The sequence below is a fragment of the Vidua macroura genome, chromosome 1 (assembly GCF_024509145.1).
Source record: "Vidua macroura isolate BioBank_ID:100142 chromosome 1, ASM2450914v1, whole genome shotgun sequence".
Classification (NCBI taxonomy): Eukaryota; Metazoa; Chordata; class Aves; order Passeriformes; family Viduidae; genus Vidua; species Vidua macroura.
The window spans coordinates 53,946,449-53,973,933 of NC_071571.1; the positions used below are offsets into that span (position 1 = coordinate 53,946,449).

The 27,485-nt window shown below is 37.6% G+C and overlaps 1 protein-coding gene across 1 annotated transcript; it reads left to right on the forward strand.

Moving 5' to 3' along the window:
* On the forward strand, positions 1–27,159 carry LOC128812070 (mediator of RNA polymerase II transcription subunit 1-like). The gene is made up of 18 exons (XM_053986227.1): positions 1–74; positions 391–498; positions 13,523–13,626; positions 14,774–14,858; positions 15,216–15,270; positions 15,701–15,833; positions 16,893–16,921; positions 19,118–19,189; positions 19,283–19,357; positions 20,529–20,599; positions 20,976–21,041; positions 21,440–21,548; positions 22,230–22,354; positions 22,707–22,819; positions 24,538–24,733; positions 25,052–25,147; positions 25,588–25,696; positions 26,763–27,159. Exons 2-18 carry the CDS (start codon positions 432–434, stop codon positions 26,854–26,856), a joined length of 1,599 nt encoding a protein of 532 aa, XP_053842202.1. The 5' UTR covers positions 1–74; positions 391–431; the 3' UTR covers positions 26,857–27,159.
* Positions 27,160–27,485: the final 326 nt, after the last annotated feature.

Below are 27,485 nucleotides of genomic sequence, written 5' to 3' on the forward strand. Positions count from 1 at the left end.
GCCCGGGGCGGAGGGCGGGCGCGGCCGGGGCGGGGCGGGGAGCGCCGCCGCAGAGGCCGCAGCGTCGTCACCGGGTGCGGCCCCCCCGCCCCCGCCCCGCGGGCGGAGCGCGGTGTCAGGGGCTGAGGCGCGCAGGCGCAGTGCCGGCCAAGGCGGGGCGGTGCGGCCGGGCCCGGTTCCCGGAAGGGGGCGGCTGCTTCCGTCTGCGACGCGTGCGGGGCCGGGCCAGGCGGGGCGCGGCGGGGGCGGGTAACGGGCGGGCCGCGGCCGGCGCCTTCCCTGGGCGGCTCATTCCGGTGTAGAGTCGTGTCCCGCTTGTCCCACGGCTCCGTAACTCCGAGTCTCAAACGACAGTTGCTTTCCTTTCTTGCATCTCCTCCTTTTTTTCAGCCGAAACTCTTAAGGAGATAGTGAGAAAACACTGTAGCTCGATGTCTGTCCCTCCTTCTTCCCAGCTAATCCCCCATCTGGAGAATAGAGGAGGCGTGTCCTGCCATGGTAAGGAGATAAATTCCCGACATCTGTCGCTAGGTTTATAAACACAATTATTTTTAGTGGAGCTTTCCTCAGGGCAGATGTGTAAGCTGAGAAAGCATTTAATATACTGAGTTTAAGGAAAACGATCACTGGCAGATGGGAACATGAAGCAGTGGGCCTCTTAAGAGAGTTTTGCTTTGGTTTTTTTATTTTTTATAGTAATGGACCACTCCATGCATGGAGGATTTTATAGATGCCAAACAGAGCAGGGAGATAGGAGCGTTTCCATATTAATTACAATCATTCAAATAATTGTGAAAAACGCCAATCACTTGTTTTAAAATTTTATAAAAGTTTAATAAAAATAAAATTGTTATAAAAATAATAATACAAGTATAGTAATAAAAGTTAGACAATTAGAGTTAGGACAATTAATGAGACAATAACAGCAAAGAGTTACAGCCCGGGCTGGGTACCTCTTGTTGGACAAAAATGAGCTAGGAAAAAGGACCCCGTTAAAAGAGAATTTACTCCTTAAGAGGGGTAACCTGTTGCATATATAAAACACTTCATGATTATGCATATATTTTATTTAAAACAATAAATTCATCTGGTACTTGTCAAAAAGTTTCTGTTAATCCCCAGGCGCCTTCGAGTCTAAGTCAGGCTTGAAGAAGTTTGTTTCTGTTGATAAGGAAAACCATAAATTCCTCTTCTCTGGAAAATTTAGGGGTTCCTGTAATTGTTATCTCTGTGCGAAGAATTCCTTGATTATCTTCTCCTTTTCTAATAAAAAGAATATCTCACACACATAGTTTCTATTTTAACTACTAAAGCTTAATTTTGATTACAAAACTACATTTACTATATTATTAAAATGTTAATACAGCAAAACTTTCCAACCTAGCATAATACATATAGTAAATATCTGCGTAGAGCCATATAATATGCATTTTTCACAACAATAATAACAAGAGTGCCTTAATAACTGTATCTTTTACTCCTAAATTATGGACATAAAGAGGAGCTTTGTACAAACACAACATGATTTAAATTCATGATGTAAGGGATGTAATGAAACCTACGCATAATATGGTTATATCAAAACTGACTGCTCAGTGTGTATCTTTGGTTTTCACACTATAACCATTCACAGACAATACAAATTGTTTTGAAGCATCCCCTCCTCCACATAATTGTTTGGCTGAAGGTAGTTTCCATGTCTGGAAATTCCAGATTTTATCACCTCAGATGAAAACTTTGACCTCGGTGTTCACCTCATGGAGCCATTGCACTTTGTTTGCAAAGCAGGTGCACTTTAAAATTTTCATTGTTCTCTGTGCTCTGTTTTCTGAACTTTTTGACATCTTGACATTTTGACATAATTTAGCCAGTGTTTAGTCCAAATTCCTCTAGAATTTCAATTTTGTTGGCCTCACATTTCAGTATGAGCTAATTTTTGCAAATTTCTGAGAGTTTGAGAAACTGATAGCAATCCAGATGGAATTAATTCTGATTAGAATATCAAAATACGTCCATTTACACAAAGAAAGGTTGGATTCTGTTAAATGGAGAGGGCGGGGAAAAAAGGAGGAGAGGAAAGGAAAGCTAGCAACACCGAGTCAACCAAATGTTCAAAATAAAACATTTTTGATATTTCATGAAAGGGAAAAGTTTTCATGGTATCTATCATTACACTTTTCATGAGACCATGAAAAGGTTGGAAGAGTCTTTGCATGATCCTGTACAAATAATGATTCAGGAGTTCTCAAGAAATCCTGGCCCAACTTCTGCAACCCTTTGAGTATCTCTGTGTTGTATTACTTTTTAATACTTATTCCAGTACGCTTCTGTTGCAAAAGAGTGGGTGAATCTTACTTAAGGTCTCATTAATACTGATGTCTGCAGCCATTCAGTACTTCCTTATTCCTTCAATACTAGAGCTAGTCCAAAATAACCTTTGCCATGTAAGACATACAGTGTACTTACCTAGATGTTGGTAGCAGCTGTTTCACTCTCTGAAAATGCCCCTTTGCATAGAATGGTTGGGTTGGAAGAAACCCTAAAGATCATCTAATTCCAAATCCCCTGTCTAGGGCAAGATGACACCCACTAGACCATGTTGCTCAGAGCCCCATCTAGGCTGGCCTTTAATGCTTCCAGGGATGGGGTGTCCACAATATCTCTGGGCAACCTGTTCCAGTGCCTCACCACTCTCAAAATAAAGAAATTCTTCATAAGATCTAAAGATCTAAATGTAATTTTTTAGTTTATAACCATTCCCCCCTTGTCCTATCACTCATATGCCCATATAAGACATTGCTCTTTTTGCCCTTTAGGTACTGGAAGGCCTCAATGAGCTCTTGCCAGAACCTTCTCTTCCCCAGGCTGAGCAACCTGAGCTCTCTCAGCCTTTGTAGGAGAGATGCTTCAGTCCTCTGACCATTTTTGTGGCCTTTCTGGACTCTCTCTAGCAGGTCCACATCTTTCTTATGCTAAGGACTCCATACCTGGACACAGCACTCTACTTTGGGTCCCATGAGGGCAGAGTAGAGGGGGACAATCACCTACGCTGATTTGCTGGCCACCCCTCTTTTGATACAGCCCAGGATACCATTTGCCTTCTGGGCTGCAAGTGAACTCTCTAAGTCCTTCTGAGCTCAGTTGCTCTCAACAAGTTCTTCTCCCAGTCTGAACTCACATCTGGCATTGCCCTGACCCAGATGCAGCACTTTGCACCTGGATTTGTTGAACTTGAGGTTTCTATGGGTTCACTTCTCAAGTTTGCCCACCTGGATATGATCTTTCTGTTGTGCCAACTGCACCACTCAGCTTCATGGGTCTGCAGACTTGATGGGGTGCACTCAATCCCACTAACAGTGCCATTGATAAAGGTATTAAAGAGCCCTGGTACCACGACAGGCCCCTGAGGGACACAACTCATCACCAGCGTCCACCTGGGCATAAGAGCACTTACCACAACTCTGGCTGCATCCATCCAGCCAATTCCTTATCCACTGAATATTCCATCCATCAAATCCATGTCTTCATTTTGGAGATAAGCATGTCATGTGGGACCACCTTACAGAAGTCTAGGTAGTTGACATCTGTCAGTCTTGTTAACTTGTTAACTTGCTGTCACTCCATCATGGAAGGCCACCAGATGGGTCAGGCATGATTTGCCCTTAGTGAAGCCATATTGGCTGTCTCGGATCATCTCCTTGTATTGTATGTGCTTAACATTTTTCTGTGAGTATCTGCTCCACAGTCTTCCCAGGAAGGGGAAGGTCTCTGGTATGTCCTTCCCTGGGTCTTCCTTTCTCCCCTTTTTAAAAATAGGAATGATGCTTCTCTTTTTCCAGTCACTGAGCACTTCACCTGACTGCCAGGGTTTTCCAAATATGGCTTGACAACAATATCAGTTCCCTCAGGACCCTGGGATGCATCTCATCAGGCCCTACAGACTTGTGGCTATTCAGTTTCATCAGGTGGTCTTGAACCTGCTTTTCACTTTACAATGGGAGAGACTTCATTCCCATTTTGCACCATGCTGCTTGTTAATGAATGTGGTCTTTGTCCTTTTAATCTCTCTTTATAGCTATCTTAAAACAAAACAAACAAACAAACAAAAAAACTTATTTTGAATTTCTGTTTTGTGGCCTGAACTGCATGTTGTAATGCAATAAAAACCAGTTTATAGTATACCTTTCATTTTTTGCTTGGATCTGTCCCCTGGCACCTTACCTAAACCAAGTGGAAAAAAATGAGCTCTTTAACCCAAAGCTAAAAGTATTTCCATAAAAATGCACTACATTAATATTTCCTATTCAACAAGTGACCATAGTGAGAGCATCTCTGGAGCACCTGGAATATTTTACGGCATGACTCTGGCTCCTCTGTGTAAGAGAACAACTGGTCAGAGGAGAGTAGGTATTGCAACTAGTTCACTCCATTGTCTGTACAAGAACCTAGGGTCCACAGCCCAAGGCAACAAGAGGTTTGAATTACTCTCTGGTGTTCAAATGCTACAACAGGTACCTAAAACCATACCTGTAGTGTAGTAGACATTTGCAATGTGGCTATAAAGGGTGTAGGTAATGAATGTCCTTTGTTATGTATTAGCATATGTGCCATTACAGCTCTGCACATAAAATTCTTGAAGGGAAAAAATTATGAAGAATAATTAGGTAGTGATGTAATTAATTGTGTGCTAGTAGTACTTGCATTATGTACCTTAATACAACTAAGAAATCAACTGACAAATATTTCATTTATTTTAAAAAGCTAAAGATACAGTGGACATGTCAGACAAAACATGTCTGTAACTTTGGGAAAAACATTGATGTGCAACTTCCATTCCCACAGTGCAAAAAGTACTTGTTCCCTTTTCTTTAGTACACATTTAGTAGAACACATTTAGTAGCACACAATTTATATTTAAAGTATAATTTAACGTATATTTAAAGTATAATTTAACATATATTTAAAGTATATTTAAAGTAATTTAACACTGTAATTTTATCTTAGATTTCTGATGACATGAATAAATGAACCACATTCTTTGGAAAACCATCTTATCATGCATAAAACATCCATTCTTCCTTCAAGTGCTCAATAAATCTTCCAGGGTGAGAGAGACTTAATTTTTTCGAAGGGACAAAAGAGTAAATGAACAAAACCACTTACTGGTTCTTGAGGGCACCCTCCTATTTCAGCCCAGAACTGATTACTGTGGCATCTGTTGGGTCTGTGGGTGTGTGGGCCTTTGTGTTGTGAGGTATTGCTGAACTGAAATCAATACATGGAGGTAGAATTTCCTGGTATTATGGTTAATTTCTTATCTTTTAGACTGGTGGCACAACTGTATTAAAATTTATTAGACAACACTTTATTACCAGTGTGTAAGGATGCATAAAATGTATTTGTGAATTAATGGAGTTTCTAAGTAGCAGGCCAGTTGAAAAGAAATCACCCAGCCCAAATTTACATGTATTCTGAGCAGAATCACCCCCCAATAAAAGGAAAGAGCTAGAAGCTTTTATCCACTTTCAGTTTGCACCAGCTGTGAGAAAACATAAGTAACAATGAGTGAAGACAATTACTTGCCTAATTATTAACATATTCATACTTCTCAAGTTTGTAACTTCATGTGCTTTTCTGTGCTTTTGTGTAAGGAATAACTAGGTTTTAAGGACCTACTACTCTTGAGGTATATAACTGGCATGCCTAAGGGCGGATTTGGGATGTGGCTCCCACTTTGCACAACCGAGAGTGATGGCTGCCTTGAGGCAATGGGCATCTACTGGTTGGGGGGGATAGTCAGATATCCCTCTGAGTGTGCCTGTTTCTCTCTGAAAACTAGCAGGAAAATCTGATATGATAAAGTTTATTTTGGTGCCTGCTGTTAGGCAGCACAACTCCAGGTCTTAAATGACAGACTACTGGATTGGAATTCATATAATCTTAGCTCTACTCTGTGCTGGTTTTGGCTGGGGTAGAGTTTATTTTCTTTGCAGTGGATAGTATGGGGCTATGCTTGGGATTTATGCTGGAAACACTGTTGATAACACTGGGATGTTTTGGTTACTGCTGAACAGTGCTTATACAGCCTCAAGGCCTTTTCTCACACGGTTTCACCAGGGAGGAGACCAGGGGTGCACAAGAAGCTGTGAGGGGACACAGCTGGGACAGATGGCCACAACCTTATGGTGTCATGCTCAGCAATAAAAAGTGGGAGAAGAAGAAGGAAGAGTGGGTACATTTGGAGTGATGGCATTTCTCTTACCAAGTAACACATGGTGGAGCTCTGCTGTTCCAGAGGTGGCTGAACACCTATCCGCCCATGGGAAGTGGTGAATTAATTCCTTGTTTTCCTTCACTTGCAGCACGTAGCTCTTGCTTTCCCTATTAAACTGTCTTTATCTCAACCCTCGAGCCTTCTTACCTTCTGTTTCTCCCCGCCCTCCCCCCACTACTGCAGGGGAGTAAGCGAGAGGCTGCAAGGTATTTACTTGCCAACTTTACAGCATACTCTCACAGTGTCACTAATTTGCTCTGATCTTGGCCAGTCCCTCCACCTCCCATCCCAGCTTTTATCTGCCTTTTACAATTAGAGGTTAAGCTCTATAGGCACAGTCTTTACGCTTTTTTCAGCACATACAGCCTGGGGAATGTTTTTGTGATGTGTGCAGATAAATAAATATGCAATGCGGTACAGATTCTGAATGCTACAAATCAACACACACACAGAGGTTGTGTGGACATCTGTTCTTCTATTCTTGCTCATTGCAAGGACATAATCTATCAGCTTCCCAGAAGCTTCACATCATCTGTGACTGTCTCCAAACCTGTCACATGTGTATCCCTACACTTGCAAACAAACATATACACCCTAAAAAAACCATAGTGGGATGACTGTAATAAGATTTTGGGTAATAAGATACTTGTATTTCCTTAGCTCTATTATCTGTCCAAATTAAAATATTCACAGTACTCCATCTGAGCTAGTGGTGGTTCTTAACACTTACAGCTTTCTTACCAGTTTGAAAAGGTTCATCCCCAAATGCATCATTCCTATAGAGAAAGTGAGGTTAAGTGACTTGAATAACAAGGAATTAATGAGTAATGATGAGTTTGCAGTCATTCATCTTGGCATTCAACAGAACTAGGACAAATTATATCATTCTAGTAGGTGACTAAGAATCTGGAAATCTGAGAGTTAGGGTTACAGCAAAGTTGGTTCATAATACATAAGAATGAACAAAACATTTTTAAGAACATAATTAAGGAATTACTAAGTGTCTAAAAATATAAAAGCATTAAAATGTATAACTGAATGTGTATTGCATGTATTTATAACAAGCCTTCATAGTTTAATTAGCTTCAGTTTTAAAACATAAGATATGAAAAGCAGTGTCAAATTGTTTAACCAACATAGAATGATGTAAAATGTGTACTTTATATGGAGTTCCTGTCTGCATGGCACCACTGTAATATCTTCAGTTGGCATTTATTGGGATTGAGCTCCTTTATGGTATTGCCTTTCCTGAAAAATTAGTCCTTCCCACATGCTATTTTATTGAAATCAGTATTTGCCACTGCACTATTTTTTTTTTTTAGTCTGCATGTTATATAATCCATATCCTTATATACATTCAATTAGAACCCTTAAGCTGAACAATCATCTCCAAAAATTGGTTTAAAATAGCTTAAAGTAGACCTAAACTCATCTCACTTTTCTGGTATTAAAATAACACTAAATTTTGTTTAATTTTCAGATTTCAGTATTGTCTATATAATTATTTAATATTTTCATTTTATGTATTTTCTGCTTTTCATGTCCTTCTTTTTCTCTTAATTCTGGTTTTAATACTTTATATGGTTTCATACTTATATAATGTTTCTTTTCATGTCTTTTTCTTGTGATTTTCTAGGTCTTTCTCCACCTCTTTCTTTCATTGCTAGTTTCCTTCTTTCTTCTGCGTGCTACAGGATGTTCTAGAATAGAGTCGGGTAAATTGCAGTCAGGTTTCTAGTTCCATGGCCAGCATTTCAGGAGTCACTTCCTCTCCCCATCTCTCTGCATCCCAGTCTGGAAAAAACAAAATAATAAGCTGGCTCCTGTGTGGTTAGCTTTGAGATGTACTGGTGGAAAGCTCCTTCAAGCAGAATTATTGTCTTTCTGTATTACACCTCTACCTCAGTGATTTCCTCAGTGCTCATCATTATTTTCAGCTCCCCAACTAATTCTTAGCTCCCGATTCTCCTTCCCTCCTCCTCCATCCCCATCTTCTACCAGTAACATTTTCAATGTAGACCTTCAGCATAGTATGGGTGTTACTAATTTTGCCATTTTGTGCAGATTATATGCCAGCTACATTCACTTTATGTCTCTCTTCAGGGAGAGCTGTGGCAGCTATCAAGTGATTTGTTCTATTGATTTCGTGCTGATGGATGTCACCAATATGAATGAAGGTGCAACACCTGATTTTAGTTATAGAAATAATCACAAGACTCTTAGGAAGATAAGAGATGTAGAAAAAGCAACAAATGTTCAGTTATGAATAGCAATCATGGTGTCCTATGAAACCCTGTAAAGGGCAAATGCACACACATGAAGGCAGCCCTCACATGTTCTTTCATGAGGTTATTTAAATTGTGGTCACATAGATCTAGGGCCTTAGGGAAAAATTTAGACAATAACTACTTGTAGATTATAATGCTAATGTCAAGCAGATATCAAATGTTTGTAATATCTTGACTATGACGAAAATATATGCCCTGTGTCAATGTGTTTCTACATACACGGTAATTTGCTATGAACCTATATTTCTGATGTTTGTCTATACAGCCTTTGGCTTTGAAGAATTTTAATCACTTTCAGTGAAAAAGCAGGAAACAGTCAAATCCTGCCAATGCTAAGTGTCTCAGACTAAGTGCCAGAAGTGCTATTCAGTAAGTAATGAAGTAAAACTGGCTTAGTCTATATGGCTGTAGTGAAATAAAATGCAGCCACCAATATTCTGATGTTACTCTCAGGAGCTAAATATTCACACTCTGTAACTATGGAGATGATGTAGAGACTGAAGGAAAAATGACAAAGCATACTGTAGTTTTTATGGGTTGTAAAGCCATAAACTATAGACCGTATTAGTCTAAACTATAGGTCATAAAAGTTAAGCAGCACTTCCAAACTGCCGTAGATGGAAGAGCATCTAGGATAGATAAAGGAATTGTTTGAATGCTCATAATTTTTTATAAACACTGATTCATGTTTGTGTTAAATGCCCATTTTATAGCTGTCAGTGCTGATCACTCTAAAATCCCATGGCACTTTGTGAAAGAACACAGTTTTAGCTCTGACCTCATAATTACAGCAACATCTCTTACACATCATGCAGTTCTAACTGGAACCACTGGTTTTCACAGAGTGCCTCAGGCCCCAGTTTTGTATTTAGACTTACTGTGGGCTGTTATGTAGCTGCTGTTTTCTCTGGTCAGCAGTTCAGCTGAGGGCTTCTGGAAAAATGCAATTCCAATAAAGTGCTGGATGCAGGCCAGTGAAGATACATTGCTGGTGATTTATTTTGATTTTATTCTTTAAATGAAAAAGAATCAAGACTGGATATAGGAATAAAAGAAAAAAACCAACCCCCCAGTGTGCCAAAAGAAACCAGAAACAAAATACCCCACCAATATTGCACTGATTATGGAATATCTGGAATATTTTCTGAAATTATGTCACTAAAATGTATCAAGGTTTCTTATGTTCTATAATAAATCTAGAGTATCTTCACTGCAAAAAATAATTGAATTAATGCAAGAATATGAATGATCAATATGTTGATTCTTTCTCAGAAAAATTACCATTCAATGAGATGGAAAAATCATCAGAAATGTTACAATTATGAAATTACAAAATGCCATTTTCATATGAATCACAATGTGCCCAGGTGAAGCATATTACAGAGTCAGGAATTTAGCAAGATGCAGACAACCATGACAAAAATCAACAAAGTAGTAATAATAATTAATTTCTCACAAGGTGCCTGAAGAAGCATACCTGTTTTACCCTTTAAAAGGGAATAAGATAACCTGAAATTATTTGAGAGCAAAAGAGGATTTAATCTGGGGACAACTTATTAAGTAACTGTGCACATGAACGATTCTGTCAGCAGCAGTTTTTGATGAATACTCAAAGAGAGAGTAATCCAGAGCAGGTGGACATGTAGGATTCATGTGGTAATTCTGATTATTTTCTATACTCATGATAATGCATGTCCAGTTGTTGGGGTTTTTTTATACCACGAACTGACCCAGTTAAATATTTGTGTATTTAATATGCCTGGGAAGCTATAATTAGAACATTTTTAATTATTCATCACTCTTAACTCTTCTCTCGAGTGCAGTAATTCAATATGACAGTTCTGAATACTAGAACAGCACCTTGTTGTGAGGAACTTTCTGACAATGCTTAAGCTTCTGTTTCTCATATGAAAAATATTTTTTCCAATATTGCAATTTTATGTGAAGACTAATAATTGTCTTGGAATATTTGTCTTGTTATGAAAATCTGGCACAATTTCTATCCTGGAAAAATGATGTAAATTCATTTACCTAAATACATACATTTGAGCACAATGGAAAAGGCTTTTTTTGTTTAAAAGTTAAAGTGTATTTTAGACTTATCAGCCATACTGTACTAATCAACCATATTGTGACTAATTGAACTTGAAGTAGACTAATTGCACTTGAAGTTCTCTGTTTATTTGCAGAACAGCTATTATGCAGATCAGGTAAGCCATGGCATGTTTCCTTCTGTTATTTTGGAAGTGTTCTCTTCAAGATAGTCAGCAAATAATTTACTTTTCTGCTTATTCAGGACACAATCAAACCACTGGAGTTAGTATCAAGATCACAGAGACTCCAAAGAGCTCTAGACAAACATTTATGTAAAATGCCACAAAAATTTTAAGCAGTACCAAGCTGTGGTATGTCATATTTGCACATACCCATTCCTGTGATCTGGACTGAGGCAACCTACTTTATATGGGCCATAGTACATGTTCTTGCTCAGCAGAAAACATTTCAATAGATTGTTCAAACAAACCTAAGCTAAAATGACTCCCTAAAAATGCTGAAAACATGTTTTTAAATTCATGCACCAATTAACAGGTAAAGCTCATGATTATAGCTATGATTATACCTGTGTTCACTGCTAATGTCAGGTTAAAAAGTAAATTAGTATTTAATACCATACACCAAACGAATAATTTTACAGAAGTGTGATTTACCACAAGTGTGGAATTACATTATCAATTGACTTAATCACATTTCACCTCCTTTGTAAAAGCTGAAGTGCAAATATATTTAATTCAGTCAGCTGCATTGACTTTCTCTAAATAGTATGCTTGACACCTGTCTGGAAACAAATACCACTTTTTGACATTATACTTCTCCTGGGATTCCTAGGCGCATGTTTAGGTTTTTTTCTGTTATCTTAGTGAGGACAATGAATGATTTAGTTTCTACTCAGGTTCCTACATCCAAGTCAAAAATAATCTATTTTATGTGGTATGAGACTATTTCAGGCACTGCAGCATGATGGATTAATAGCTGGAAGCAGAAGGTTTGCTGTAAGATATCCTGAAACAGTGCCACCCAGGGTTTATGTAGGAGATATGCTCTTCTTGCTGTAGACTTTGACATTCCCAAGTAACCACATTTCAAGCTAGAGCCTGTACAAAGGTCCAGGATTAACCCTTGAACCTCACACTGCCATTGTGCACTGATTCCTATGTACAAGCAGACTGCAACTGAGGTGGCCACAAAATATACACATTTTTGTACAAATACAATGCAAACATTATCAATTCTGTTTTTTTTAACTCCTTCCACTAAAAAGCAAGGCGAACAACTCCCTTTTGGAGTGTTTTGCTGTTTTGCTGAATGATTGTTACTATCATACCTCCCCCTGCCTTTGTCCCCCAGTTAAATTCAGTCTCTGAGAATATTACACCTGAAAAGATGGGGATAGACATTATGCCTTAGATGTGGAAGAACATGGCTAACAGGGTACCACTTGTAAAAAGTCGCAGAGGTAATGTTCCTGTGCTTATCAAGCCCCAAATTGAAACACTAACCACTGGGGACCAGTTTTTTGAAGGAGCAAGGCTTTTGCCTTGCAAAGCACCTGGGTGCTGTGTTGCAGCTGCTACAAATACACTGCTTGGTTTCTTGCAGTGTGAATAGAGATACAGGGTGGGTTGCAGCCCTTCTATTAGCATGAAGGCATGGGCGAGTGGGGGCATGTTCCCCGCGACTGTGCTTGCAAGAGCTGATTGGGGTCCACTGCTTCCTCTTCCTCCAGCTGGTTGAAGTGGCCTGATTTATAGGGAGCTGTGGTTGCTGCTCTATCATCCTCCCTGAAGGAGGAAGAAACTGCCAGTCCCTTCTCACTATCCCTCCTTGGTGTATGCAAAAGGACATCCCTTTCCTAGTCCATCTCTCTTTCCCCATGTAGGGTCTCTGGCTCAAAGGGGCCAGATCTCTGCAGCTGTTGTGCCCACTAAGTCAAAGATGTCCTTTGTAATATTTCTTCTGGTTCTGAGGCAGAGCAAAGTGGATGGCATGTTGCAGGATTCAATTTATTCTTATTAATAACTTTGGAGTCTTCCTACCTGTCTCAGACTGATGTATTAGGAAATTCATTCCTGTTTTTTTTCCTGATGGAGGTAATGGTTATGGAAGTACCACATCTCAGCAAAAAACTTTCTTTGTACATCTGGATTCTGTGTAAGGCCAGAAAGAATATTTACAGGGAGACAGATGATAGACTGAATATATTCCTTTTCCCAGCCCCATTCTCATTCCTTGGTCATCCCCCAAAACAAAAACAAAAAAAAAAAAAAAAAAAGTTGCACCCCTTCATTGAGATTATCCTCTGCAAAAGCACAGGATAATTTGGGTTGGAAGGGACCCTTAAAGACCATCTACTCCAACCCTCCTGCAATAAGCAGGGACATCTTCAACTAGATCAGGTTGTTTAGAGCCCTGTCCAACCTGTCTTTGAATGTTTGCAGGGAGGGGGCATGCACCACTTCTTTGAGCAACTTGTTAATAATGTCTTAACACCCTCATCATAAAAAAAATCTCTAATTTTTTATCTCTAATTAAAGTGAGCTTTAATGAGCTCTAGGTGAGTGTATCTGGATATCTCAAGTCTGTGGCAAAGCCTTAGTATTTTTAAAGAATACACATAATTAAATGTGCATAGGTAAAGAAAGCCTAATTGTTTAACAAACTGAAGATTTGGCTGCATATCTGTATTTAATATTGAGAATACTTGCCTATAAAAATCTCCTCCTGCTCTTTTTCTGTCAAAGTCTTACAAAAATTAGATGTTTGTATGTGCAAAATTCAAGTAAAACATTTTTTATTCCTTCTTTGAAGCATAACATCTCTGACCTTAGCAAGGTTTTTCATTTGTCCTCCTTCAGCATTTCTGGTTGCCATTATATTTAGAACATTTTGATATGTTTTTCAGGTGTTGTGACAGCTCTTTCTACAAATGCTTTAATGGAACAGTTGCGTTTAAAATACCAACAAAGGCCATGGACTGAAACTCTGAAACTTGTTTATTTTTGCATGGTAAGACTCACAGGTTAGGTGAGAGAAGGATATGTGGTATAAGAGTATGTTTCCAAGGTAGTTAAAAAATTGCTTGACTTTCAAAAACAAGCAAAACCAACCAACCAAAAAAACCCATGTAATCCAAAACCAACCAAAAGATAATCCCCAGAAAAACCTGGTGCCTAGTATAGCCTGGCTCCCCATTTGTCTTAGGACAATGAGTGACAAAGTTTCCTTCCTGCCTACTTTTAACACTTTGGGGGTTGTTTCTTGCATTGTTTTAACTTGTTTTAACATTGTTTTAACTATTCAAGAGTTAGATTGTCTACCACTTGAGGTTACATTCATTATCATTATCATATTCATAGTATGTAAAGACAATTTATTGCCTATAGGACTGGGAGGAAATACTGTATTTTAGAAACGGGTCTGAAATCTGCTATCCAGACTTTCTGCTGCTGTGATATACCATTCCATGCTTCCTGCCCTTCCAGTAGCTAATTTAAGAATGATCTTCATAAAAAACAGATTAGCACAACTGCTGTGAGCTCAGTATAAAAATTCCCATTTGTTTCCATGCTTCTTGTTATTAATGCTGAACTCAAGCTTTACTCTGAAAACAATATCCTGAATTTGAACAAAGTGAAAACTCTTCAGCAGTGAGTGTTCTTTGCTAATTGAAGTGTGAAGTATGAGAAGTTTTCAGGCAAGAGCTTGAAGAGAAACTGGGAGAGTTTGCTTGCTACTGAAGTGAATAGCTTTACAAGCTGAAACTTGTATTCTAATCTAACCAAGTACTCCTGTGGCAATTACTGATCTGTTCTATTCGCTCAGGCAGATTTTTTCTAAAATAAAACCACAAGTATTTTCTTAGTTTATCTCTAGCTTCACAGTGAAATTAGCTGATACATCTAGTGATCACCTGAAAAGACAGGGGAATGGAAAGCCACTCCCTGCTCCAAATTACATACCAATTACATCTGGTATGTACTGCACAATAATATCTTCACAAATCCATTCAGTGCTGCCATTTCCGAGATAGCTCCAATCATAGGTAACCTCTGACTTTGACAAAAACAAATAACCAGGGGCATCTGTGTGCTGTGTCTCTTAGCTAGTAATTTAAGGAATCTTTCTTTGTCTCTTGTTTTCACAAATGTGCTAGGATAATCCACTTCGAAAGCCTGTCAGTTATGCTCCAGATGGTCTATTGCTTTCATGCATGGAGAAGATAGAGAAGACATTAAATGGTAATGAGCTGTTGGATAACTCAAAGTACATTTTTTAAAATATTTTGTGGAATCTACCAATCCTTCTCTTGATGTTCTTCAGGAAGAGGTCAAATGTACAAACACAGAGGTAGATAAGAGACAAGAGACTTGCGACTCTTCTTTGGGCTAAGCCTTCAGGCTACAGCTATTATTAAAGCCTGAGAATATTTTCTACACAGCACAGCACTTATTAATCATAATAATTGTCATTAATAACAAGTCATTCAAGAGATACTATTTTCTCATTACCTAAATCGTATCCTTTAAAGCAAGAAAATACTGGTTCTACTTCTTGATCATTGCAGTTTGATTAATTTGCCTTTCTGGTTTTTGCAGCTAAATCCATGTTTTCTGTGATGAACATGTTGGAACTTTTATCCAGACAAAAAGGGTAAGTTTGTTTATGAATAAATGCAAATGAGCAAGCATGGCCTCAAGTCCAGAGAGGAATACCGTCTGGATGGCTTGTCAACAATGTTATTTTTTAGCTCAGTGTTCTAATGGAGTGTATTTGCCTGTTTTGATTAGCCCTTTGTGTAGAAGGTTTTTGGGTAAAGAGAAGGTATAAATGCCTACATCCCAAAGCTACAGACTGAGGTTAATAGTTTTGAGCTGACCAACATTATAATGCAAAGAGCAGAGCACAAATACATGCCTGGTTGGATAGTTTTCAGAGGCTGAGCCAAGGAACAGTTATTTTTGAAGCATCCCTGGTGTCTTTTCCCATGACCAAGTGAACTATGCTAATTTCCTTTTTTAAGTGACAGAATTTTAATATATACAAGCTTTTTATTTTTTTTTCTTTTTCTCATCCTTATCAGACTTACTGTTCATGTTAGCCCCAGTGGGACTGCCTGCTACATAACATCAATGATGTTTTATGTAGAAATTCAGCTGGAGAAGGATGGAGATGTGATGGATGTAAAGTTGGCTCACTTTGAAGAAGCTCCTGTGGTAAAATTAATTTTCTCTGTCTCTCATGACCTGGCTTCCAGCTGTCATGTCAGAAAGGTTTTGACTTCCTTTTGGTCTTGTCACACATGGAAGCCTGTTCATGACACTAGGTACCTCTTTAGGCATCTGAATCGCTCACCTAAACTTACAACTCAGTTACAGATACTAAATACTCTAGTGCTAAGTATTACAGTAAAAGTCAGCTGACAGACTCACCTTCCAAGGTTTTTGTGGTATTGCAAAGAAATATTTTTATTTTCATGCTTCAATGCTACCAGTATACAGTAAATAACAGGGGCTTAAAATATTTTCCTACCAAGATGTAGTGCAATATATATTCTCAGTGGATGTCTTGGAGCTATACTGTTTTTTGTTCTGCCTTCTTTAGGAGTATATATATTTCTACTAGTGGGGATGTTTTTCTGGCAAAATTTCTATTCAATTATTCACAGAATATCACCCTGAAGTTCACATATCATGTTCTGCAGTTGCTACAGAATTACAGGCAACCCTTCAGGTCAAAGATATAACAAGATGTTTGGGGGGGGGGGGTTGGGGAACATAAACTCTGTTTTTTTGTCACTAAGTAGCCAAATTATTACATTATTACAATTATTACATTGGAGTTAATTTTGTCCATTATTTTTAGTTGAAGTCAGTACTGGAATTTCAAATTGCTCATTTAACCAGCACAGGTCTGTTGATCAGTGAGTGCTGGACAATATCATTAGAATGAAAATGCATATTCAGAGAATTCTAGCACAACCAATAAAAGAAAAACTGGCCAAGATGCAATTTTTTTTTCTGAAAGAATTTATCAACAAACTATTTCTGTTAATTTTATCCTCTTTCACAGAGGATTTCTTCCAATTATTATAGTAATATTTTTTTCACATTGCACTGTTATTCTTGGTTTTGAGTGTTGGGGATTTTTTTTATGCTAACCATACAGCTACTTAAAAGTAATGGGGATCAAGCTTATAATTACTAATGAAGTGCTTACAGAAGATGTGTCACAAATGGCAAGAAAGATGAAACTCCTGTCTCTTATTCCTGTAGGTTTGTGATGATTTGGTCCAGCTTCTAAGGTAAAGAATCACATATAGGGTTTCATGTTGAATGGAAAGGAATTACTGATGCTAGAACCATTCCAGTGTAAAAACTGAAGAGAAAAAAAAAAAAAAAAAGAAAAAGGAAAGAGAATCAGGGAACAATAATAAGAATCCAGAAAACAATAGAACTGACTCTGTTTTGGATTCCATTTTTTGTGGGAAGTTGGTTGTCATTGTAACTATTATTATCTGCTCTGAATTTGTAAATTCAAGGCTAAAATGACAGCAAATATAATTTTGTAAAGATACTCCAGGCATTTTTTATTTCTCAAGTCATTCCATCGAATGCATCTGCTTCAATGGAGCAAGGGTAAAGAGTAATCCCCAATATGTTGGTTCTAGCTGCCAGTCAAACACAGCCTTGGAATACTGGCCTTTGTCTTGATTGCAAGAATTATAGAGCTACTTGGACCCATAGTTTTGGTAATGGACTGATGATGACAATTCAGAATGGCAGATTTAGACATACAAACTATGTATTACTTTTCCTCTGCTCCTTCCATCAAATACTAGCCCTCGTATTGTCCTTATGCAAATACTTTAACTGCATGTCCTTCAGGCTTCTTTCACAGCAATGAAAGCAAGGTGGTATCACATGGCCTGAGTTTCTTTGCAAATACATACAGGGGAGATGTGACCCTAATTTTCTCATGTAGCAGTAGGGCACTGTATATATTTATTATTACCACATTTTGTTCTGTCTGAATAGTTGCTGTTCCAGGTCAGGCCACCACTTTAAAAGTCTATTTACAAGTTCTTCAGTGAATATGATCAAGGTTCCAGATTTTAATAATAATTGGTATATTTAGGAAATTGGATTCTTATTTAAATACTGTGGCCGAATAGTAGATAGGGAAGGTAAAAAGAGAACGAATAATAATTGACCTTTAGTGTTTAATCTCTCTTTTGTATTATTCATCATCAGTTTTTTTCAGCCCTCTTTTTCCTCAGGAATGAAATTATATTAGCTTTATGGGTGTAAACAGCTATGACTTAAAACTTGAACTTGCATTTTCCTAGATTTTTTACTTCAGTGATGTTAATGCCAGCAGTTTAGCTCTGAGCACTGGCATATAGTTACCACTGGTACTGTGGTTGCTACTTCTTTGCCTTCCTGGTTTTGTTAAGATTCGTCACAAAACACAAGTATCCCTTCTACACCTCTTGGAGTAGTATTTTGTTTGGTCGTAAGGCAGTTTGTTATATGTTTAATGTTTCCCGTGAGTCTCAAAGTAACTATAAAATTAAGATGAACCAGCCAGCTAATGCATAGGCTAGTGCTGTGTCTGTTCCTGTACCACACGCGCTTGCTTCCCTCCTTTTTCCCTGCTTCCCCACTAGTCTAGCTGCAAAGAGACAGAGGAGGACTGACTGACTTGTTTAGATTCCAGGTTTGAAAGAATTTGTCCCAATGTAAAAGTTCAGGCAGGCTTATTTTGTCTCTGCTGATCCACACTGCAGCCACATCTGCATAGGAAAGGAAGGAAAGTCTTCAGCAGTCTGTGTGACTGCAGCATCAGAATCTAGTAAGGTTTGTAAAACTCATATAAAATCTACTTAAGCACAGGAGTAATTTACCTGGTGGGTTATTCTGAACATGCTCCACGCTGTCACACCAAGTCAAAATCCACAGGAATTCTGGGGTTTAAGAAGTCTGAACCATTCATTTATAAACCAAATCACTTGTCCCCTTTTTTTTTTTTTTTTTTTTTTTTTTTGATTGATGTGTCTATCAGTTATATTTAAGGTCACATGGTGCTGTGAAGTGTGGTATTAATACAAATTTGATATTTTAATGAAAAGATCAATGGATGCATGCAAGGTCTTAGGGAAACAGTACTACATGACTAGCTTTATTGGAACATCTGGAAAAGTGTTTTGCAGTTGATGAGCTGTCATATTTGTGTTTCATGTACAATTATTGCTTTCAGTAGTTCCTACTTCAGTGCCAGTTTCAGCTATAATTCTATAATTACAGTGCTTCTTGCAAAAAAAGCAAAGGTTCTCATTTTCTGGTATCTTCTAAGAAAATTTAAATCACTACTGCTACTTGATCTGATATGAAGGGGGCCACTGTAACTCTGAAAGGGTGCCTTTTCTATCAAGTTATGTATAAAAGAGTTATTTTCCATCTCATTTAGTAGTGTGATAGTCATTATTTCTTTTTGTTAGGATGAAGAACTTTGATGCCTTTGGCAAGATTCTAGAAGACCTGTCAAATATGTATCAAATTCCAGGAAACAGGTTGCAGTTATTTTTTACTCAAAAACTTTTGAGATCCATAGCCTAACTTTCATTTATTTATAAAAATAATAAATTGTCTTTTCTCTCTCCCAGCGAAATGAAAGCTAAGGGATATCATGCTTTGCAGGCCCTTGAAAAAGACCTTTATTCAATGTCTCTTCTTGACAGGTAACTTATAGTCTATGTCTTTGTCCCTTTACCCACACCCCTTCATTTCACTAAAAATCAAGTTAACTGATCTAATTATAGAGCAGGATGTGGAAGGCTAATGAGTTTTCTCCCACTGGGAAACTTGAAGCCTTTGTCAGCCCCAGACAAGCAAACAAGTCAATCTACTGAACTCCTGTGCTTTATCTAAGGGACTTCCTGGGAAACTGGTTGGTTACAAAGCTTGGGGGTGTGTGCACATGACCACCCACTGGGAGCAAACAGTATGTCTGAAAGTCAGCAGTCATGTTTAGATCTCCCTGTGGCAGAAGTAAAATAGACCTTTTGGGGTTCTGCTGTTTTGGTATCTGATTTTATCTTCAGGTTTTAGATCAGGAAGAGTGGATACCAGCTTTTCTCCTTCCTTTTCTCATTTGTCTTTTCATAGAGTAGGATTACAGATAGATGGGGAACAGTTTCCTAAACCTTCTGGTAATTGTATGAGGATTTTCATTATTTTCAATAAATCAGAGTTGAGGGCAGTGCTTTCCTTCTGGATTTTTGAAATATCTTCTCCAATATCTTGCCTACTAAGTTACATACACGCATACCTTGGCAGATATGGCCTCCTGGTACTTGAAACACCCTCTTGGATTATTTTTGCAGTTTTCCCTTATGAAGCATAATAACACTATGAACTAATGTGCTGTATCACCGCTGGTCACTGATATCTCAGTAAATATTATTTATAAATTAAATAGATTATTTGTCCCATCTATGCTGTAAGTCAATGCACTGCAGAGTTGTACACAACTATGTAAATGTATGGCTGTATGTATTCATCTATATGAACACCCTTGAAGTCAGAGAGTGGCTCTGTTCAAGTTAGTTTATCCAGGTTATTTCTTCATTCTTTGCTCAGCCAGTTGCCACTCTAATATTTGTGACCCCCTTCACTTCTGGTAAATAGTACACCAAAGTGCAACATGAAAGAGCTCTGATACAGGGAAAGTGGAAGCCCAAGTCCCAGAAGTAATGCATGTGTGGAGTTGTGGTCTTTTGGAAGCTGGACATACAATCTACTTCCAAGAAAACACTGTTTTCTTTTGATTAAGAATACAAATTAGAAATTACCTTAACCTGGCTAGCACTGCAATGCAGGAAACACTAATTAAGATGTGTTTTGAAATAGAACACAGGATCTAAACAGAATTACTGAAGTACTTAATGGAAAAGTAGGACACCTGGTGCCAAGAACTGGAGGTGATTTTTTTCCTTTTTTTCTCCCCTTTTCCCCCACCTTTTTCTTTTTCTCCCCCCCACCTTTTTTTTTCTTTTTTTGTTTTCCTTCTTCTGAATTCAAATTGTAATCAACACACACTACTGAGCTGATCTTTGTGTACAGGAAAGATCCTCTACTATAAATAAAACCTGCTGTAGGGACTTACTGTGCCTATATTCTCAGATAACATACAGATATACAGAACATATATTGAACAGATATTGTAAGTAGAGATGTACTTTTACAAGGAATTCCCTCTGCCCATCTACAGTGTTGGTTTTTTCACCTTTCTGTCAAGGCACCCACCATATTTCCTCTACTGACCTGTGTAGTAACCATTATTTTTTTATTCCTCAGGAACCCCAATGAACATTGAATTTTACATTTCTCCCTACCAAGTTTTGGAAGCAGAATTAAATCATGGTAAAGCTATTTCAGCTATTCTGCTGTTTCAGCAGAAATAGCTAACAAGAGTTTTTCAATACTACCTGTTTCATTAAGCAAAGTTAATGAAAGCTCAGAACTAACATTTAAAATTCTAGTTTAGTAGAACAGTTTATGTGATGCATTTTAGCACAGTTTTAATGTCCATCAGGAAACTACTTTCCATGTCTTGGTTGTTGATTCAGCTACTGCTGCTATCATCTTTGGGCAACTTTGGCCTTTTGGGTTTGGTCAGTGTAGGCTTCTCTTCACTGCCCACACCACTGTGGCTGTCAGTTGGACCTGACCTTCCAAGTCCTTACCACTGTATATTTTGCATGCATAGGATTAATATATACTAAATTAAGGAAAAGAATGCCATTCTCTTTCTCCCTCAGGTTCCCAGGTATGTGGCACAAAAACAGTTGTAACTGTTGAAGGCACAGATACACTCTACAAACTGCCTCTTTCTCCATTAATTATAGATCCTCAAGCTGGAGAGGACAGGTGAGGCTCTAGACACTTGTCAGTATAGAAATGGATTTGCAAGTCACTGGCACTGACTTCAGAATAATTTACATTTAGCCTCTGCTGAAATAGAAGTTCTGTTTTATTTATGGCTTTGTGCTCCATAGCTACACCGTCTATAATCTGTGGCTTTTATGGTTTTCCCAAATGGACTTCAAAGGTATTGTGTTCATATTTAACTGTGTCAGTTGCATTGAATTATGAATTTATCCATAGATTTGAAGCCAGAAAGAGACACTGGAACAATATTACTGAACTTCCTAGTATTCCACAAACAAGTCCTTCATAGACTGACAATAAAGAAAGCATATACTGAAAGATATTACACCTAAAATACACAAAATAGTTTGTCATCCCATTATGGGTACTGACATCTCATCTCTATCTACCTCAGTGTTGTCTGGAGGGGAAGTCTGAAGTAACATTATGAACTAAAATACTTTAAAATTATTTGTAAGAAACACCACTCAGTTTCTGTCAGTTTTCACATTAATCATGTTTTAAACTATTAAAATTGCATTTATAAAGCAAAACACTTCTCAAGTCAGAAAATGTATGGAACATAATAAACTGCTAGGGACCCAACAGTGGCCTTGCACTAAGAGTCCTTGTTATGGCAATTTCTGTAAAAAACCTTTCATTCTGACATTTTTTTCCTAGCAACCCTTCTTTTTTGCAACTGACTGATGAACTCAGCATGGATTTGCCAGCTCATTTTGTTCTTAAGTTTCATCAGCCTGTTCCAATGTCCTCATCCAGTATTGAAGAGATACAGAAACTCACAGGCATGTTATAATGTTTTTTAAGACTAAGTACTTCTGTGACTATGCATTGCTTATTTGCTTTTTGCTTCCCCGTGTTAAAGTTGCAAGAAGAACTTGCTTCTTGGGCAGAACATATTCTGTTCTACCAGTCCAAGTGTAACAACCAGTGTAAAACACAGAAGTTCTAAGAAAGATATGACAATTACAGGCAAAGTTAAACACTCTACCTCAAATTCCCAATAGCAAAAAAAGGAGAATAAGAAAGAAAATCAGTATTTTTATCTTTTCAAAGCATTGGACTTGCTTTTAATAGTAGCTTTCATAACCTACTGTCTTAACCTAACTGCTAATAAAAATAATAACCTGGTTTCAGGAATTCAGATTTCTGGCTTGAAACTAGCTCCACTGTATGAACTAATTGTTCAGTCTACTCTTAAAGAAAAATGCAGTGAAGACTTGTCTACAAATAAATCTTGTTTCTTTGTGGTAAGTATAGTGTGCATCTGATACAGACTGTGCTGTTGCGCAAGATATATATACTGAATTACCATTTCCCCATAAGCAAACGATGTAGGTTTCCCAGAATCCCAACAAAAGTGCTCTTTAGGAAATAGTTCAATTTACGAAGCAGTATTAGAGCCTTTCATGTAAGTGAGCTTCTCATCCTCATTAATAAAACACTGTGTGCTTGGCTGCTGAAGTCACACTAATTTGTCTCTGTGTAACCCAAATATTTATTCTTCTAAAAATTGCTCAGAACTTTATCATTAATGCCTTAAAAAGAAGGAAACTTACTGACTGGTGTGAAGAGCAAGTCCCGAGAATGTACTTACCTAGATTTTTGAAGATCTTTATCATGCTGCGTGTCACACTGTTTTAACAAAATGGATTTCTTAATTAGATAACACTGGGACTATTGATTCCTTTTAAAGGGACTGGCAGGAAGAAAAATATAAACTGTTACAACAGTGATGCCAACTGCTATCTAGAGACAAGGTTGTTTAACTGAAGAAGGCTTTCCTTTTAATAACTGCATTATTGAAATACAGTTGCTTAGGCTGCATCAGATGTAAAGTTTTAGAACAGAAAGTTGTGGCTAAGACGCTTTCTGCCAGATTTATGTACAGGGCAACTACAAGACAAGGTTCAAAGAGCTACTTTTTTTTTTTTTTTTTTGCTAGGAAACATTAATTTTGCAATTCATGGCAGCAAAAGAAGAGGGTACTTTTTTTCTGTTCTACTAGCAGTGTTCATAGTGCTCATTTCCTGCTTAGTTCTTGGAACTCGAGATGGTGGTACAGAAGGCAGTAGTAAATTTACACCATGCTAAAATAATGTTTGGCATAGCTCTTCTCTTCTGTAAGATGGACTTAATCTTTCAGTTGTATTAGATGCACATGAAAGGCTCTCTAACTTTTCATCAATTCTCTAAAATATTTGTACTTGGTGAGAGGTTTTACTTCTGAGTTTAAAGATTTTATTTTTAGAATTACTGAATTGCATTCTAACCTTGAAATGAGTGTAGGGGAAATATGTTTGATCCATGGACACACAAGGAAAAACTCTTCAGCCTTTGTTTATGTAGACTCTCCTCATTAACTGCCCTGCCCTGTTCTTAAAGGGACAGTTCCCATTTGACATCCTGAAGTAGGTAACAACATACTCCATTTCTAATTTTGTCACAGAATCACAGTTAACATGGACAGGTGGTAAATTTTTCTTACTATTTCCTCCTAATTGTCAAGTGAATCATCAGGAGATATTCCAGGCAAACATATCTCTCCAAAGAAAAAGTAGTAGTGATAGAGGTTGGAACAACATCTGATATCCAGTAGAGATTTCCAGCAAAACTGCTATTCTGTTTGTGCAACTGTCAAGCAGCATTAGTGTGATATTATTATTTTGGTCACTAACATTTTTATAGCCTACAGAGCTCTGAAAAGTATTTGGAAGAACTGATGACATTTGAACTCCTGACCACTTGGCTCTGCATATATTTGCCTAATTTGGATGTATTTGGGAGGGAGAGTGGATCTCATTTAGCTTCCGCTAAGGATTCTACTAGAAATGCAGAAGTACCATGGACATGCAAGAAATGTATCTTTCAAAAATATTTTTGTTGTAGATTGTACAATTGCCTGATAACATCAAGCTTTACTTTCCTGTTTTCTGTCCTTGAAACATCACTATTATTTGTTGCTTAGTCTCTTCCAGATTGCCCAAGGCACTGTTACGTCATAAACAAGGGCTCAGAAAAATCAGGTTTAGCAGGAACCTTGGTCAGTAAAATCCCATTTAGCCATCCAAAGTGTGTGCCTGGCATAATAGAGATTCTTCGACATCAAGTGGCATATAACACACTTATTAGCAGCTGTGTCTCTGAGAAGCATATAAATGAAGGTAAATTGTGTGGCTGGAAGTGCTGGCACAGTATTAGAGACAAACTAGTTTTTAAATTGGGTGTTGACAGATTTTACTACTCCCTTGCCAAAAGTGTCATTACTTGTGGAGTACTGTAAATGATAAAAAATTCTTAACACTGTATTGATTTTTTTTTTAAATTCCATGCTCATTCTATTCTATCAACATAAACTAAGTTGTCAAAGTAATGAAAAATCAGACTATTTTATCAGTATTTTTTAAAATCTGGCATCTAATTCAGCCAAAAAGAACCCAACTTCTATAGTGGATATCACTAAACAGTATTTTTATTTCTAGATGATTCAGAACTGCTTTACTTTGAAGTGGTACCACACAAGAACACCAGCTTTTCTGTCTTTTTCCTTCATCCTGTGAAAGAGAATTTAGCCTGTGGTACGTGTGGAATAATTGATACTGTCCTCTTTACTGAGCTGACAGGGGACTTGGTTCTATCTAGGCTCTTGCACTATGTTTCTCAGTTACAAAGTCTAAGGGCCACTCAACAGCATGCAGCCCAGGAAAAAACACAAAGTGTTTTTTATGCACTTGTGTATAAACTGCTTACTAGAAGGTGTTCTATACTCAGAACACAGAAAGTAAATGTAAATATTAAAGTCCTGTTTTGTCTTGGCCTGTATTTAATTAATAAATTGTAACTTCCACTATTACTGATTTAAGTATATTAAGGAAAAGCAAGTCATGCAAATATATTGCTGCAAACCTTTTTCTACTGGCTTCAGTCTTACATCTCTTCAAGCATCAAAATGAAAGGATTGTTTTCAATATTTGTAAGTATTTCAAAACAAAGATTTTTCTGTTCTGTTCCTTCCTAGTGGTAATTGATGTTATAACCTCTAGAGAAGTCCAATGTCACCTTCATTTAAATCCTCAAGATCCAACTCTAAATTCTACTGATGACTTCATAGCAAGAACTGTGAAATGGTAAGTACTTTTATTTCCTAACAGATGTCCATTAAATGGAGATATCATGTGCATTCATAATGCCATGAACTCAGCAACTGGAAAACTTCACTCTAGTAAAATGCTGTGATATAATAATGGGAATGTTACTTCAGTGTCTTAAGTATCATTTTCAAAAATTTCGAACATTAACAGCGATGAAGTGTTTCTAGTAGAAAGCATGTGGAAGCAAGGAAAGACTATTGAGTGAAGAGTTTTACCTTTTATAAAGATGCTTTTCTTAAGACTCTAGCTGATGACAGTCTCATGTCTAGCGTAACTTCGAATACCATGGAAAGGTCTTTTTACACATCTACCTAATAGCAGTCAGTGGTTCTCTTCAGAAAGTGAGTTGTATATGGCATGTCTACAACACTGAGTCTGGCTTGTTTTCTGAACAAATTCCAAAAGAGCGAGTTGTTGTGATACATGAACATAGGCTAGACAAACTGATTCCGAACACAGTCTAAGAGCACTAAGCGATTTGGCATAAGCTAGTACACAACTATTATCTGTTTGATGACAACAAAACCAATGCAGGTTGGATTTCAAACCTGATTTTAAAACTAGGTATTATTTTTGGAACCAGGTTAAGAGTGGGAAAAAACTCCTCCAGTATAGCGAGTGTTTTAGAAAATATACCTCCTGTACCTGTGTTACACAAAACATGAAGGTTACAATTATAAAACTCAAGAATGATGAATATATTTCAATATTCTTAGTTTTGGTTTTCACTAGAAGCACCCTTCTGACTTTTTTTTTTTTTTTTGTTGACCAGACTGACCAGACTAAAAGACCTCCCACTCTTTCAAAGCTTCTGTGCATACCTAACTTCAAAGACTCAGCAGATTTCAGTGTGTCATATTTCTGGTACAGCACATGTAGCTTATATTATGGTTACAAAGTAACACCAGGTTGTACAAGACAAAACCAGAAAGGAGGTAATGCTCTTTTTCATTCAGGTGTCAGCCACAGTTCAAAAAACAGAAGTACTTTAAAGAACATATGATGTCTGTAGTAGTGACTAATGTGTCATTTCCTTCTTCAGTTGCATGTCAGTCCCAGTTGTCATGAGAGCTGTTTTAAGGAATGCTGCCAAGGTGAAAGCTGACAGTGAAACACAAGACATGGACACAGAGTAACAACCTGGACCACAATCAGAGCAAACTACAGATTCTAACAGTCTCAAAGAAAGCCTTTCTGGGGCTGGTCAGCAGTACTGGGTAGTGACAGATAAGCAAAATAATACAGACAGTACAGAAGAAAATCTCTCTACAGCCAAACTGGAAACTCTGGGTGATAACATGGAAAACAAAGTAACCCCTCACTATGCACTGAAACTCTGTGGAGGAAGTAATTCCATAGCTAGCACAGAAGCTGATGTAATAGACAAAAATCCTGACAGTTTTATAAACAAAAATAAAGTCTATTTAGTAATTTGTGAATGGTATCTCCTCTTTGCAAACTTCTAAATATTGGAAAGCGTTTTTAAACATCCAAATCTGTAAAGTCTAACACTGTTTTATTAACCTTTGTCTTGTTACTGAAAACCTCAAAAATCATCATGGTAAATAAGATTCCCTCTAACACTGTCTTTTTTATTGTTAGAAGGTAAGGCATTACATTATTCTTTGTCAAGAATGTGTGGCTGACAAAGTTCCAGTCTCAATGCTGACCCTGATACAAAACATTTTTGCTTATTTGTGCATTTTTTGCGAACAAAGACAATGTTCATTGGTTTAATTTACATCATTCTCTTCATTAATTAGTA